This window comes from Apium graveolens, chromosome 5, assembly GCF_009905375.1.
Source record: "Apium graveolens cultivar Ventura chromosome 5, ASM990537v1, whole genome shotgun sequence".
Lineage (NCBI taxonomy): Eukaryota > Viridiplantae > Streptophyta > Magnoliopsida > Apiales > Apiaceae > Apium > Apium graveolens.
In genome coordinates, this window is record NC_133651.1 from 244,762,525 (window position 1) to 244,778,560 (window position 16,036).

Here is a 16,036-nt window from a genome sequence, read left to right on the forward strand (position 1 = left end):
TTTAGGCCCGCGGATCGGGCCGGGCCGGGCCACAGGATTTTTTATAAATAAATTAATATTAATAATATTAATTTTTTTAGTAATAATAAAATATATTTTTTGCATTTTTTTAGATTGTATTTGTAAGGTTAGGCTTTTATTTATATGTACACACTCTTGATTAGAATTTGGAATAATTTCTTGATGTTATAAATTAGATTAGTTTATAATTTAAAATTTACATCTCGGTAATTCGGTCTTAATATATTTAATTTATGACTTTAAATCAAAATTATATTAGAAATTTAGACCTTTTATTCAAAATTATATTCAACCATAAACTAAATTTGGATAATACATAATTTCTTCAAAGTTTTATTCGAATATTTATTGATAATCATGATAAAATTAGGGCTTTTATAAGACGGGATCCAGCCGGACCGAGTTTTTATCCAGATCGGGCTTTTACCGGATCGGGTCGGGCCGGATTTTGACAAAAAATATGTGGCCCATGAAGGCCCACGGGTTGGATCGGGTGGGGCCGGGCTATTTTCGGATCGGATTTTTTCCGGATCGGACGGGCTTTTCGGATTCGGATTTTTTGTGCATCTCTAACAATAGTGGAACAGACACTCCCCTCCCATCGCGAACAATCGTGTCGATAGTAGAGGTACCATCGCACTCAACCTATGCCTCCACTCAAGGAGGAACTCTGGTAGGGGCAACCGAGACACGACCTCAAGGGACGAATCCCCCGACTCCTCAAGGGACGAACCCCCAATTTCAGCAGCTACATGCACATGTAAACCTTCAAACCGTTGGGTATGAGTATTCAACAATCGTGACCACTAACCCCCTTATGGGATCCCTCTATATCCCGAGGTTGGAGGAAGTGGGCACTCTAATCGGAGTGAGACATAAGGGCGGATGCCCAAATATATATGTGACTTGGCTCCTATTCCGGAGGGTCAAGAATTCTCCGGATCCTATTCTGGTAGAGACTCCAAAATATCGGACGACGAGGTCGCTCCAAGAAGGAGGCATGCTGGTAAAGAGCCGATGTCTAGTACTAGCAAGCGGCCCTGGAGCACTCAAGAGATGATTTCCCAAGATGTCCAGGAGAGGATCGGGGCTCATGAAGCTGAAATCCAAAGACTAAAGTGCGACCTGGAGGCACACCTGACCCCAAGGCCTCCACCTGCTGTGAGGTAGATAGATTTTCCTCCAATCATAGACCTAGATGGTCTAATACCAAGAAGGGTTATTGCCCCAAGGGCTGATCCAAGTGATTTGATGCCTCTAGTAGATCCTGATGATCCAAACCCACCATTCACTGAAGAGATAATGAATGCTCGTATCTCAAGGTAGTTCAAGATGCCCACCATCAAAGCATACGATGGTACTGGAGACCTTGCTAATCATGTTAGGACGTTCTCTAACGCCCTATTTTTACAGCCTGTGAACGACGCTATTAAGTGTCGGGCCTCTCCTCAGACCCTATCGGTGTGGCTCAAAGGTGGCACAGCCTCCTACCCCAAACTCTATCGGATCTTTCAAGGACTTGAGCCAAATTTTTATCAAGCAGTTTATAAGTGGCAGATTACACGAGAAGAGTTCGGCTTCTCTCATGGGCATTGTCCGAGGAGCAAATGAGTCCCTTAGAGAGTACCTGAACCGATTCACGAAGGAGGCCTTGAAGGTCCCGAATCTTGACGACAAGGTAGCTATGATAGCCCTACAACAAGGGACTAGAGAGGAGTTCTTTAAGATGTCCCTGACCAAAAGTCCTCCTGAAAGCATGCTACAACTTCATGATAGGGCCAGAAAGTATATCAAGGTGGGAGAAAGTATAAGGAAAGCGACACTGAGCAATGAGCCTACTGGGAACAAGAAGTGGCAGCCGGATCAAGAGTATGATGCTAAGGACAAATATCCTCGAACTGGTAAAAGCTCTGACTCTACTTCTAAGAAGAACCAGTAACCAAGGTTCACTGAATATGCAAGGTTGAACGCTTCAAGGAGCCAAATCCTTATGGAAATTGAGAAGGACAAAGAGTTCAAATGGTCGAAACCACTAAGGGGAGACCCCGAGAAAAGAGACAAGAATCGATACTGTAGGTATCACAAATATATTGGTCATGATGTCGATGATTGTATGCAATTCAAGGATGAGATTGAGTACTTGATCCGAAGAAGAAAGTTCGGACATTTCACCAAGGGTGAAGAGGCTGGAGGCCAGAAAAGAGACAATGATCGAAGAGACGATGATCGAAGGGGTAACAACAGGGATCGTAACCCACAGCCCCAAGGGCCAATTATCAACATGATCTCAGGAGGACCTACAATAGCTGGGACTACAAGGAACTCTCGAAAAGCTTATGCGATAGAGGTGATGAGCATAGTTGGAGAACCGTCTAAGTGTTCTAAGTCAGAGTTGACGCTTGAATTCGGTGACCCAGACCTTGAAGGTTTGAAATTTTCTCAGGACAATCCTCTGGTTATCACCCCAATAATTGGAAATTGTCTTGTTATGAGAGTCCTAGTGGACAATGGAGCTTCCGTGGATATTATTTTTCATGACACATTCATAAAGATGGGCTATAATGATTCTCAACTAACTCCATTTGACGCACCCATCTATGGGTTCATCCATGTGGAATATCAAGTCGAAGGAGCAATACAACTTCCCGTAACTATTGGGGAAGAGCCTAGGGAGGCCACACAGAAGTTAAACTTTCTGGTTGTGAAGGCAGCCTCTACTTATAACGCTATTATGGGTAGAATATGAATCAATGCGTTTAAGGCAGTGCCCTCAACCTACCACATGGTACTGAAGTTCCTAACTAGGAACGGTGTCGGTGAGGCAAGAGGAGATCAGAAAATGGTCCGCAGTTGCTATGTCACAGCACTTAGGCCCGATGGGACTGGGGGGGCAGGTCCTCCCCATTAAAGATATGGATGTCCGAGAGAATGAAGAGATTTGAGGGAAACCCACAAAGGACTTGGTCTCAATTCCCCTGGACTCCTTAGACCCGGATAATGTCACGTATATTGGAGCGTCTTTGTACAAGCCTTTGAAGGGCCAGTTGATAACTTTCCTACAACAGAACAATGATGTGTTTGTTTGGACAACAGCTGATATGCCTGGGATCGACCCAAACCTCATAACCCATAAATTGAACGTTGATCCAACTCGGAAAGCTGTGAAATAGAAGAAGAGAACTTATGCCCCTGACAGTCTTGAAGCCATTAATAAGGATGTAGAGAAACTCCTAGAAGTTGGATTCATTGAGAAAGTGCAATTCCCTGAGTGGTTGGTCAATCCCGTAATGGTTAAGAAGGCCAATGGGAAGTGGACGATATGCATCGACTTCACTTACTTGAATGATGCTTGTCATATGGACTACTACCCCTACCCAGGATTGATACCATGATCGATGCCACAGCTGGATACGAGATGCTAAGTTACATGGATGGCTTCAGCAGTTACAATCAGATTAAAATGCATAAGGATGACACCCCTAAGGTATCTTTCATAACTGACTTTGGTATCTTTTGTTATCATGTTATGACTTTTGGACTTAAGAATGCAGGAGATACTTACCAAAGGTTGGTAATAAGATATTTGCCCATATAATTGGGGAAACCATGGAGGTCTATGTCAGTGACATGTTAGTCAAAAGCCTAAGCAAGGCCGATCATGTCAATCACCTCAGAGAGGCATTTGAAGGGCTGATGCACTACTAGATGATGTTAAACCCCCACCAAGTGTGCTTTTGGTGTCGGGTCAGGAAAGTTTTTGGGTCATATGGTCTTAAAGAGGGGAATAGAGGCCAACCCCGACAAGATCAAATCCAACCTATACATGGAGCCACCACACTCCATCAAGGACGTTCAGAAGATGGCCGGAAGAATCGCAGCTCCAGGGAGGTTCATCTCCAAGTCTGGAGATAAATGCCTGCCCTTTTTTAGAACCCTTAAGAACGTGAAGAATTTTGAATGGACATCTGAGAGCTAAGAGGCCTTTGAACATCTAAATAAATACATAAATGAAGCCCTATTGTTGGCTAAACCAAGTCCAGATGACACCCTTTATCTGTACTTAGCGGTATCTAAATAAGCCGTGAGTGTAGTCCTCATTAAAGAAGAACAGAAACTCCAGAAGTCTGTATACTATGTAAGCAAGGTGCTCCACGGAGCATAGTTGAACTACTCTACCACGGAAAAGTTCACACTCACCCTTGTCACAGCCTCGAGGAAGTTGAGACCATACTTCCAGGCTCACAAGATCAAAGTCCTGATGGACCAACCCTTGAGGAACATACTTCATATCCCGAAGGCCAGGGGGAGGCTCCTCAAGTGGGCTATTAAGTTAGGAGAATTTGATATCAAGTACAAGCCTCGAATGGCCATCAAGGCTCAAGCCTTAGTAGACTTCGTGGTCGAACGCACCATTAACGACCAAGAAGTTGGGGGGTAGGAGATAGTAACCCCAGAAGAAGGAGAGAAAGAGAAGGATAAAGAAAGGACCTTGAAAGAGTATTGGGTTCTTCGTTTTGACTGAGCGTCCAAAACAAAAGCTAGTTGTGCAGGCCTAGTCTTGCAAAGCCCCGATGGGTTCATAATTGAGTATGCTTTGAAGTTGGACATCCCAGCTACGAACAACGAAACAGAATATGAAGCATTAATAGTCGGCTTAGGCTTGGCTAGATTCGTGAGGGCCAAAATCCTGAAGGTCTATGAAGACTCAAGACTTGTAGTAGGTCAAGTCAATGGAGAGTTTGAGGCCAAAGATGATATTATGGCCAAGTACCTGAGAGTCGTGAAAGGATACTGACTCGGTTTGATGTATGGTACGCAGAACATGTTCCGAGAGAGGAGAACACTACAGCTGATGCCTTGTCCTAGTTAGCCTCGTCTGAAATCGAGAACTATTCGAGAAGTATCTACTTCCAGGTCCTGAAGACCCCTACTATACATATCATAAATCTGATAGCACCGGTTGTTGTGACAAGTTGTTGGATAGACCCGATCAAAACCCACCTTGAGACTGGATGGCTCCCTGAAGACCCCTACTATACATATCATAAGTTGTCGGTAAGAGCATTGAGATATTCATTAATTGAAGGCCTTCTCTACAAAAGGTCCTTTGTCATTCCATACCTGAAGTGCTTAAGACCTCTTAAAGCAGATGAGGCGCTTAAAGAAGCCCATGAAGTGATTTGTGGATAACACTTGGGGGGCAGAGCCCTCGCCTTCAAGATAACTCGCTTAGGGTTCTACTGGCCAACTATGCTAGCCAATACAAAGGCTTATGTGAAAAAATGTGACAGATGCCAAAGGCACGCTCCAATTCTAAGATAGCCCCCCAGAAAGGCTCACATCTATTAGAACACCCATCCTATTTGCATTATGGGGAATGGATATACTTGGTCCGTTCCATGTAGTATCAGGGTAGATAAAGTTCATCATGCTAGCCATAGACTACTTCACGAAGTGGATTGAGGCTAAGGCACTAGCCAATATAACCACCAGGCACATTACTCAATTTTTTTGGGAAAATGTGATATGCTGGTTGGATATCCCTCGCATCCTTGTCACGGACAATGGGTGACAATTTGATAATATGGAGTTTAGAGAGTATTGTGATGATAATAATATAGAACTCTGTTTCACCTCGGTTGCGCACCCACAAGCAAATGGGCAAGTGGAAGTCACCAACGGAATCATCTTTGATGGACTTAAAAAGAGGGTTGAACGCTCGAGGAACATATGGGTAGATGAGTTGTTGCCAATATTATGGGCATATCGTACTACCTGAAAGCGACAACTGAAGCTACCCCATTCATGCTGGCTTACAGAGCCGAAGATGTCGTGCCCCTAGAAATTACCCACGGGTCGCCTAGGGTTGAAGCTTATGAACCAGAGACAAATGAAGAAGGCATGAGGCTCGCTCTTGATCTTATTGACGAGGTCAGAGATAAGGCCGTCGCCCGCAATGCAGAGCATCAATAAAGAGCCTCCCTTCTATTACAATAGAAGGGTTAAAGAAAGGCTCTTTCAGCAAGGGGACCTGGTTCTAAAGAAGATCGAGGCATCGGGAGTCGACGAGAGAGGAAAGCTATCCCCTAACTGGGAGGGCCTTATAAGGTCAGGAAGACTTTAGGACGAGGATCCTAAAATTTAGAGACCCTGAACGGTGATGAAGTGCCCCGCACTTGGCACGCTTCAAACTTGAAGGTTTATTATATTTAGGGCATTCATAACATGTTATATTACTTGGTAGCATTTGTATTAGTAAGGTCGATGAAACTATTTATACTTTATGTAAGAGTTGAACCCATTTTTCAGGATATTATCTATCTATGCAAGCTTGTTTTATCATCTTATCTATCGATTATTTATGTATGAGCATTGGATAAGTGTAAGCCATTAGAGGTCAAATACCGAAAATAAAAGACAAGTGAATAAACAAGCTAATACTGCATAAATGATAAATGATCCCGAAGAATCACAATTCAGTCCTGAAGGACGATTAGGAAACAAATATGAAATATCATAAGGCCAAACAGGGCCATGAATGAAAAAGTCTTAAATTAAAGCCACAAGAGGCGATCTAGGCCATGCAAGGTCGGGAGGTTACTCCTCGGAGGAGCCTTTTTCTTCGCTCTCGTTCTGCGCTGCTTTGGTGACCTATTCGCCATCTTCATCGCCGCTGGTCTCACTATCAGAGCCCTCTGAAGAGGATGAGGAGGAACCTTCATTTTGAATCCTCTTCCCTTGAACAGGCTCGCGAATCTTTCCATACAGGGGACCTTTGGAAGGCGTTTTGCCACTTGGGCTTCCTCGAGCAGGAGCTTTCCCTTTAGCCTTGTCATGAACGGGCGCTTCCCCCTGGAGCCAGAATGGCTTGAGCTGGAGCCGGAGTGATGAGAAGCCACGATTGGCCCTAAGTTAGGCGCTTGGGCAACCATGGTAGTGTCGGATGAAGCCCAAGGAATGGGAAAATCTTCTGGCTGGAAAATATCAGGATAGACACCATGGACTTTAGCGATAGCCGAATTCCAACCAAGTGACATGTTCACCGGACGCATCTCATTGTCATGCTGATCCATCAGTTGGAGAAAGTCATATATCTGATGGTAGAGATTAACCACCATGTTCCACTCCATCTTCTTCCTCCTAGCAAGGCTGTCATATTGTTGCTGAAGCGCAGCTTTGCTGTCCTCAGCCACCACCGCCCGTGACTCCCACTCTCGAGATTCCTTCTCCCTCTTGTTCTTTGATTTCTCCAAGGCAATTTTCCATGTCATCATATTGCGTCCTTGAAGAGTTAAGGCATTGAAAGGAGCATTGACTTGAAAAAGAATAGGACAGTGTCAAAGAGTTAGTAAAGCCGATTGTACCAATAAGAGTAAGCTCAAGAAGAGCCAGAAAGACAGACTGGGAAAGTTTAAATGCGCTAAAAGAATTTTAGTGTACCTGGTATAAGGCATGAGCCCCCGGCATTTCCACCTCTAGAATCTTGTCGGGTGTGATGACCTCTATAACGACTCATATATTTTCTATTATTTTAAAGTATATTAATTGTTATACTATAATGCCCGAAAAAAAAATTATTCTAGATGTAGAACTGTACTGTTATTTTAATTAATAGATGTGGGATTGCTTTGCTTTTGGTCATTTAGAAATGCAAGAAGAAATGTTTATAAGATGTATAATTCCAATTTTTTTAGAATCCAATTTATAAAGTTCTATTATGGGTTATTAAGTAACTAGATTTATTATTCAAATTCTTAATACTAAATCAATGAGCGATTCGTATTTTTATCGGATTATAATTTATCCCAAGAGACTCCTTATATAAGAAAGTGTTGTATCTATAATTATTAATATTTTATTTCGAATACTCAATATTTTATAAAATTGACTTTCTCTCGGTCAAGAATTTTTCTTCAAATATTTTAGCGTTGCTTACTACTATTTTTTTAGAGAGAATAAAGGAGAAATTTTTTTGATTGTTCATATATACATTTGTCACTATATTATTTCTTTTATTTATGTCATTTTCGAATTATTAGAATTTTTTGTACTATATTATTTTTTTTTCTTTTATTATTATTTATTTTGTTTACTCTTGAGGGTGTAAATAATTTATTTGTTAGCCCTCAAATTTTTTCCTAAACAATTATTTTGTGAGAGAGATAGTACTTGGTAAGTTAATATTTTGTTTTCAATTACTAATAATTTTTAGTATAAGTAATTCTAGAACTTGATAGATAATTCTAGAATCTACTAACTATACTATAGTTAGTTAATTATTTTATCATAACCTTGGTCAAGAAGTCTATAAATAGAGTCATCTTTCCTTAATCAAACCCATTACTAAGAAATTCCCCAAATAACTTTCTTCTCAACTTAGTCTTATCAAGATACTAGAATTAGAAAATTGAGGTTTTGGGTTAAAGGAGATCAAGAAGATTAGAAATCAATCAAGGTTTGGGTAATCCAAAAGGGAGGTGATTTAAGAAAGCTCCTTAAGTATTCAATCATATATTAAGGTAATTACTATTACCTCTTTCTTTGTCTTTTATAATTATTTTTATTCTTGGTTTTGTTTTGGTGTTGAATTAATATATATGATTCCTTGATTATTATTTTAAGGAGTAATTAGTGCTATAAGTAATTGGGGCAAGAGTATGTATTAGGAATATAAGAATCTTTGATTTTGATTAGTTTTGTATAGCTAATTAATTGACTAATTAATTCTTCTTATTCTATTTGATGTTAATTAGTACTTAATTGTAAATAAAATTGGTAATTGGGTTGTGGATAGTTTGACCCAATTAGGGTCCAACCCATCTTATTGCAAAAATTGGGCCTAATAGGAAATAGGAAGAGGGAGTAATAAAATTTTCGGGGATTAGTTCATGAATTAGTATATTTTGGGAAAGGGAAGAGGAATGAATTATTGGGAAAAATGAATTGTTGTGTATTGTGTATTATGAAGGGAGTTTGGTAGGGGAGAGGCGGAACCACCACTGGTTTTCGGTGGTGGCGTTGATCGGAGAGGGAGAGGGAGTTGAGGTCGTGCATGTGTGTGTGCTCTCTGTTGTGTGTGTGGGTATGTTTGTGTCGGGTGTGTGTGTGTTTTGGTGGCCGGAAACGGCGAAGCCACCACCGATCATGGTGGTGGCGACGAGATCGAGAGAAAGAGAGACGAGAGCAGGGAGAGAAAGAAAGAGAGAGAGGAGGAAAGAAAAGAGAGAGAAAGGGAGAGGAGAGAGCAGAGAGATAGAGCTTTGGGATTTTTGGCCAGATAATGTATTTTCGGGTGATTCTTAGAAATCGGACTTGGTGAAACATTAGATCGGGGGATGGGGAACAAAAATCAGGAAAGAAATTGAGTTTTGGAGGTCGCCGGATTTTGCCCGGACCACCGCCGGCCGATGGTTGTCGCTGGCAACCTCCATGGTTGCTGGTGACGTGAGAGGAAAGAGGAAGAAAGGGGACAGGTGCAAAATGGTCTTTGATTAATTAATTTATTTGAGATAAAAATAAATAATTAATTAAATGGTAAAGTAAATAAAAATAAAGGAGTGATTAAAATAATTTATTAAATAATCAAATAAAGATGATAGATTATGTGATTTTCTTTGGTTAAGTGAGTTATTGAACAAACGGTGGAGGATTAAAAGATTCAATAATTTCCTTGGATTTATTGTGGATTGCATTTTTTTTTAAGAAATAAAATTAATTTTGGACTCTTAGTAAATTGGAGTAACTAAAGGATTTAACCATGATTCCATTTAGGAATAAAATAGAGTAAAAAGGAGGTCAAACGATATTGATTAATTAAAATTGCCTCTAAGATTATCTAAAAACAGGATTGTTGCCCTATTATCGATGCTTGAGAGAACCACTAACGATTCGTTAGAACGCTTTTATTAAATAAACTTCGTTATTATCGCCTAATTGACGCATAAGTCGAAGTAGAATTTACAACGAATAGATAATAGTATTCCTACCCTCTATCGCTAAATTAAATAGTATTTTATGGAACTCAATTTCCAAAATTTTGGGTGGTTATTATTTAATAATTGAAGATTCTCTCTTCACCAAAATTTTTTTAATAAAATCTTTAATAAATATATTTGGGAGTGAGTACACCTCTAGAATTAATTGAGTAATTTCAATTCCTAAGTAATTCCTCAAGATAAATAATGTGAGCTTCGAATTTCAAGAAAAAGATATTTTTAGAATATTTATACTAAAGTGATTTTGGATTTGATTTTTTTATAAAATACTTGAAGTGGAATTGTTTAACCCGGAAAGGTGAATTTTCACTGCTACTATTGGAAACAAGGCAAGTTTTCTCTGCTCCATTCTTGTTATGACTTATATGTCCTGTTTATTAATATTGAATATTGTGAATTTAAACGTTGATGTCCGCATTTACAAGTATTAATCTTCTTCGATAAAATTCCAATGACATATTCCTTGCCTAGATTCTCGACTGTGTCTATCATTCAGAACAGTTATTATATATATATATATCAGACAACCCAAGAGATTTTATAACCATCTAAATCAATCTTTGAATCAGTATTGATTTCCAGTCAAGTTGATTGAATTCCTTTACACTTGAATCTTCTTTTATCAATTCATTGAACCCTTCCCAAATTTTGGTATTCATATCAGTTACTATTTATTCTCTTTAATCGTATACTACTTTTGGGATTCATCATTAAGAATTTCAGTTGACATGGTTATTCTCATTGTTCGAGATAACCCTCCTCTTTCCTAAGCAAACGTCGATATATCATTCGTATCGATGTGACGAAGATCCCATCAGTGTGAGGACTGGTTCATTGTCAAAGCCAGGCTAAGTGATGAAATTATGAATAGTGTGATGTGAAGATTAAATCGGGGTGAGTACTTTTATACTGGTCAACGTGGTATTTGATAATCCACGGTATTTATAAGTGACAAGTCCGATGTGTGGACATATTGATCGACTTGATTATAGCCGAGGGTTAAGACGTTAACCCTTCTTTTATGCTAGCAAGTGTATGATGGGCGTTCTTACGACGAGCCGTGATCGGGTGAGCGTAAGATTCGCAGGAGGACGGTACACTGTGATAGTTGATCGCATCATTGATGTATAGAGGATGGAAATGACCAGTTATTCCTAAATTCAATGGCACTGTGCCAGATAAGAGCTTCATTGATAATATCGTGATGTGTTGATATCTCTTCTTGCTCTGAAATATTATTGCTCTTGGCACTTATAATTACCAGCAAATTTTTTTTCTATTGAATCATTTCTACTTGTTGAGCACCTAGTCGCTCACTCTTGCTATACCTGTATTCATTCAAACAGTAAAGAATGAAGAGGGCGGAGCATCCGATTATCCAAGACAGAGGAAAGGGAAGAAACAAGCTCACGAGGACATCTTCTAAAGTTTGCTATGTTTTATCTATGTTATGTAATAATGCTCAGCTATGAGCTAGACTTGTAGTAGGTTCATGTAATAATGTGTTTGTGAAGGAGACTCGATCTTGGATCTGTGGAATGGTGTTCACTATAAATGTTATATTTTGGTTGTGTTGTATTAATAATACAGGTGTGCGAAGCTTGATATCGTGGAGACCCGCATTTATGAAAGGGTGGATTTGGGGGCGTCACAGAGTTGGTACCAGAGCTGTACTTATATTTACTAAGAACGCGAACCCTAGAGATATAACCGTATACGAGGGAGTATAAATACAAGTATATTATAACTCCCAAGAGTATGTGTTACGAGATAGGGGACCAGTACGGGACTGACCCTTTTGACTTGTAAGATCTTTGTATTAGAAAATATCTCTTTATCTTATTATTATTGTAATTCAGATGTCAGGATACAGAGCTGCTCGAGACAGATCTCCTACTCCTTTTCCGGGAGAGAGTGTTGGATCCAGTTCGGATATAGACCCTTTTAAGGCCTACATAGTGATATCTAGTGATAGTGAGGATTTGTCTGTCCAGGAGATTCCATCCCCACCTAGAGCTCCACTTGTTGTTATTGATTTGACTGATTCTCCACTTAGAGTTGAGGCTTTTGGTTTTCCTGTCACTATGGATCAGCCCACAGATGCCATTCAGATGTTCACCATCTTGTCGGACTTGACTCTGATACCTTCACCAGTCATTCCAGCTACAGAGGAGATACCTATTATTTTGACCCCTCGTGAGGAGGATCATCTAGCTGCAGACTTAGAGATTCAATTTCATCCCGAGCTACCAGAGATCACCCCACTGAGTGTTGGTACACCAGTTATGCCTACTGCTAACCTGTATCGTTTCGAGACTATGGTTACTGCTGATCTGGAGCATGTATCTACACAGACTATGGCACCTGCTCATATGGACATAGATCCACCTTCTCCAGTGTTGGCACCTTTTCCTTTTTTGATGCCAGTATGTGATGTTGCACCCCCTGCTCCTACCATTCCTGTTACCCCTACCTCTGTAGGCCTAGGGGGATTGATTGAGGGTTTCCCGACACTGATTGTTAGTTTGGGAGGATATCCGGTGGCTATTGTTCCAGCCTTCATGTATGAGGAGCTTCGACAGATGTATGATGAGGTATATGCTAGATATCGAGAGGTGTTTGCTACCCGGGATGCTTTGATGAGATTGATTGCTGAGAGACCATATGTGCCCACACCTGGGGCAGATTCTGTTAGGAGGAGTTTTTCTCGAGAGGTTATGCATCAGACTGCTACCACTGTTATTGCTAGCTTACAGACAGACATCACTAAGATGCCATCCACTAGTTCAGGAGCTGTGGATAGGACTACTATTACCAGGATGATTGATCAGACCAGAGAGGAGTTCTTACAGAGGGTGGATGAGCTGTTCGGTCCACATTGATATGACTCAGTAGATGTGACTTTTGGCTTTTGAGGAGTGGCATGTATTATCACTTGCACATTCCTATTTCTTTTGTTGACTCAGTATATATATTTTTTTGATGCTAATGACTCGAGTACAGTAGAGTTGATGACTTGGAGATGGCGATAATGGATTGCACCTTCTTTTTATTATGCTGCAGTTTCGAGCTTCTAGATATATATATATATGGATATTGACTTTTGACTTCTAGGCCCTTGTATAGTAGGGACTTAGTATGTATTATGCTTTCATGATCATTGTATTGTTGGTATTTGGACATATGGGTCAAACTGGATATTATATTGTTGTATCAAACTTATGATGATGGGATATATCTTTCATGATGCCTTATTGTTTACTTTTCACATCATATTATGCCTGTTGTATTCTGATTCAAAAATGTCTTATTGAACTTGTCAAAAAAAGGAGTTTTGAAGTCAAACTAAAGCAATTATTTACAAACTCTTTTGAAGCAACCTAGAACTTGTGCCAAGATTTTCTATGCAATTTTCAAAACAATATATTTCCGTTCAATAAATATTTTTTATGACAATTTTGCTGACAAAATGATTTCCACTTGTTTTCTCAAAAAGAGCATCATTAATGCATTTTCAGAAAAAACATGACAAGTTCAAAAAGGATTTATCAAGATTTAATTGGCACCTATATTTCAACGATATTGGAGTGTCACAATTGTTTTAGACCTTAATGGTTCGATTTGATTAAGCTTGATATTTTCTTCTTATTAGTGGAAAGATGCCACCTTGAAAGAGAAAGGAAAGACCCACAAGAAACTCAAGACAAACCCCTGAGGTGGAAGAGAGTGAAAACACTCAACCTTAACCAACTGACAACCAAGGTCAAAATCTAGAAGAAGGACAGAATCAAAATCAGAATCCACCCCCAGTTAATAATGACCCTGCTGCTCTTCTACTTGCGTTTCTATAGCAGCAAACCCAGAATCCACCTGAACTTAGAAGGCCCCGAGCAGAGCAAACTCAGTCTACAGTAACTTTTAAATCCTTCAAATCCCTGAACCCACCAGAATTCAAGGGAACAACTAACCCCATAGAAGCTAGAATTTGGCTCCGGGAGATTGAGAAAACCTTTGAGATTGTGGGAGTAGAAGAAGACAAGAAATCTATCTTTGTTGCATTCATGTTGAAAGGTGAAGCTAATTATTGGTGGGAAGCTAAGAGAGCTATCGAAGAGAAGCCGGTAATTCCATGGGAAAGATTCACTGCTTTATTTCTTGAGAAGTATTTCCCCAAACACTTAGAACAAACAAATGGAATTAAAGTTTTTAGAGCTGAAGCAAGGGAGCATGACTATTGCATAATATGAAAATAAGTTCTCCGAACTCTCCAGGTTTATACCCTACCATGTTGACATTGAAGAAAATAAAACTAGGCATTTTCAATTAGGTTTACGACCATGGATTCAGAATCGAGTTGCGGTACTTGAAATCTCTAACTATGCGACTTTGGTACACAAGGCTTCAATTGTAGAGAGCGGGAACGATCTGTATCCCAATGATAAGGGAGGTGTAAAGAGAAAGTTTTCGATTAATGCGGGGAATTCTGAAAGGAAATTTGATGGAAATAAGAACAAGAAACCATTTGTGAAAAGGGAGGATCGGAAGATGGATAAGTCAAGGTTTGGACATAAAGATAGTCGAGGAAACGAGACTAAGTTCAGGACTCCTCAAACTGCGAATCTACTCCAAGGAAGACCACCACTACCAGACTGTAAAACCTGTAGACGAAAGCACAGTGGACAATGCCGTCAGGAGAATGTGACTTGCTATGTATGTGGAAAGAAAGGACATTATTCCGGCAATTACAAGGACAAAGTTATCATTTGCCATAACTGCGAAAGGAAAGGACATTACGCTCGCGAATATCGTCAACCCCAGAGGGAAAGTGAAGTACCCAGACTTATGGCACCACCAACCCAAGACAATCACAATTTAAGCAATGCCAACATCAAACCTACTGCACGCACATTCAACATGACCTTAAAGGATGCTATCACTGATAATGATGTTATCGCAGGTATGCTCTTAGTAAATTCTACAAAAGCTTGTGTGCTAATTGACTCTGGCGCTACTAGATCTTTTATATCTGAGAATTTTGTGTATAAGTTGGGATTAGAATTAAAATCGTTAAACGAAGATATGATGGTAGAAATTGTAAATCAAGAAGTTATATCTGTTAATCGAGTATGCCCTAATTGTACGATAGAGATTCAAGGGAAGCCTTTTGTTGTGGACCTTATTCTTTTTAAACTGGGAAAATTTGATGTCATACTGGGAATGGATTGGTTGACGCGATACGATGCTCAGATAAATTTTAGGATTAAGAGGGTTAGCTTAAAAAGTCCGGATAATAAGAGTATAATTCTTCGTGGTTAAAAGCAAACCTGTAAATTTCTCACTATGTTGCAAGCCAGAAGAATGCTACGCCAAGGTTGTCAAGCATATCTCGCACACATTATAGATACAATGAAGCCTACTCCGAGGCTAGAAGAAATCCCTGTCGTAAAGGAATTTGAGGATATATTTCCCAAAGACCTACCAGGCTTACCACCCGATAGAGAAATCGAATTCATGATTGATCTCGCTCCAGGAACGACACTTGTTTCTAAAGCTCCATATCGAATGGCCCCCATCGAGATGAAGAGATGGCTACGCAGCTACAGGAATTGCTAGACAAAGGAGTGATTCGACCCAGTGTATCACCGTGGGGAGCACCAGTTTTATTCGTAAAGAAGAAAGATGGATCTATGAGATTATGCATAGATTATAGAGAATTAAATAAGCTTACCATTAAAAATAGATACCCTCTACCCAGGATTGATGATCTGTTCAACCAACTGAAAGGAGCTGCATGTTTTTCAAAGATTGATTTAAGATCTGGTTATCACCTGTTAAACATTAAGCCCGAGGATGTGCCAAAGACGGCTTTTAAGACAAGGTATGGACACTATGAGTTCTTAGTGATGTCATTTGGACTAACGAATGCCCCTGCTGCTTTCATGGATTTAATGAACCGAGTATTCAAGAAGTATCTGGATAAGTTTGTGATAGTTTTCATCGATGATATACTAATTTATTCT

At 39.9% G+C, this 16,036-nt stretch overlaps 2 protein-coding genes across 2 annotated transcripts; both read left to right on the forward strand.

Annotated features, from left to right (window-relative positions):
* The first annotated feature begins 2,011 nt into the window (after positions 1–2,011).
* On the forward strand, positions 2,012–2,767 carry LOC141660848 (uncharacterized). Its single transcript, XM_074467830.1, has one exon. The coding sequence runs from the start codon at positions 2,012–2,014 to the stop codon at positions 2,765–2,767; it is 756 nt and encodes a 251-aa protein (XP_074323931.1).
* An 11,310-nt stretch (positions 2,768–14,077) lies between these two features.
* Positions 14,078–15,332, forward strand: LOC141660849 (uncharacterized). Its single transcript, XM_074467831.1, has 2 exons — positions 14,078–14,178; positions 14,288–15,332. Exons 1-2 carry the CDS (start codon positions 14,078–14,080, stop codon positions 15,330–15,332), a joined length of 1,146 nt encoding a protein of 381 aa, XP_074323932.1.
* The last annotated feature ends 704 nt before the right edge of the window (positions 15,333–16,036 follow it).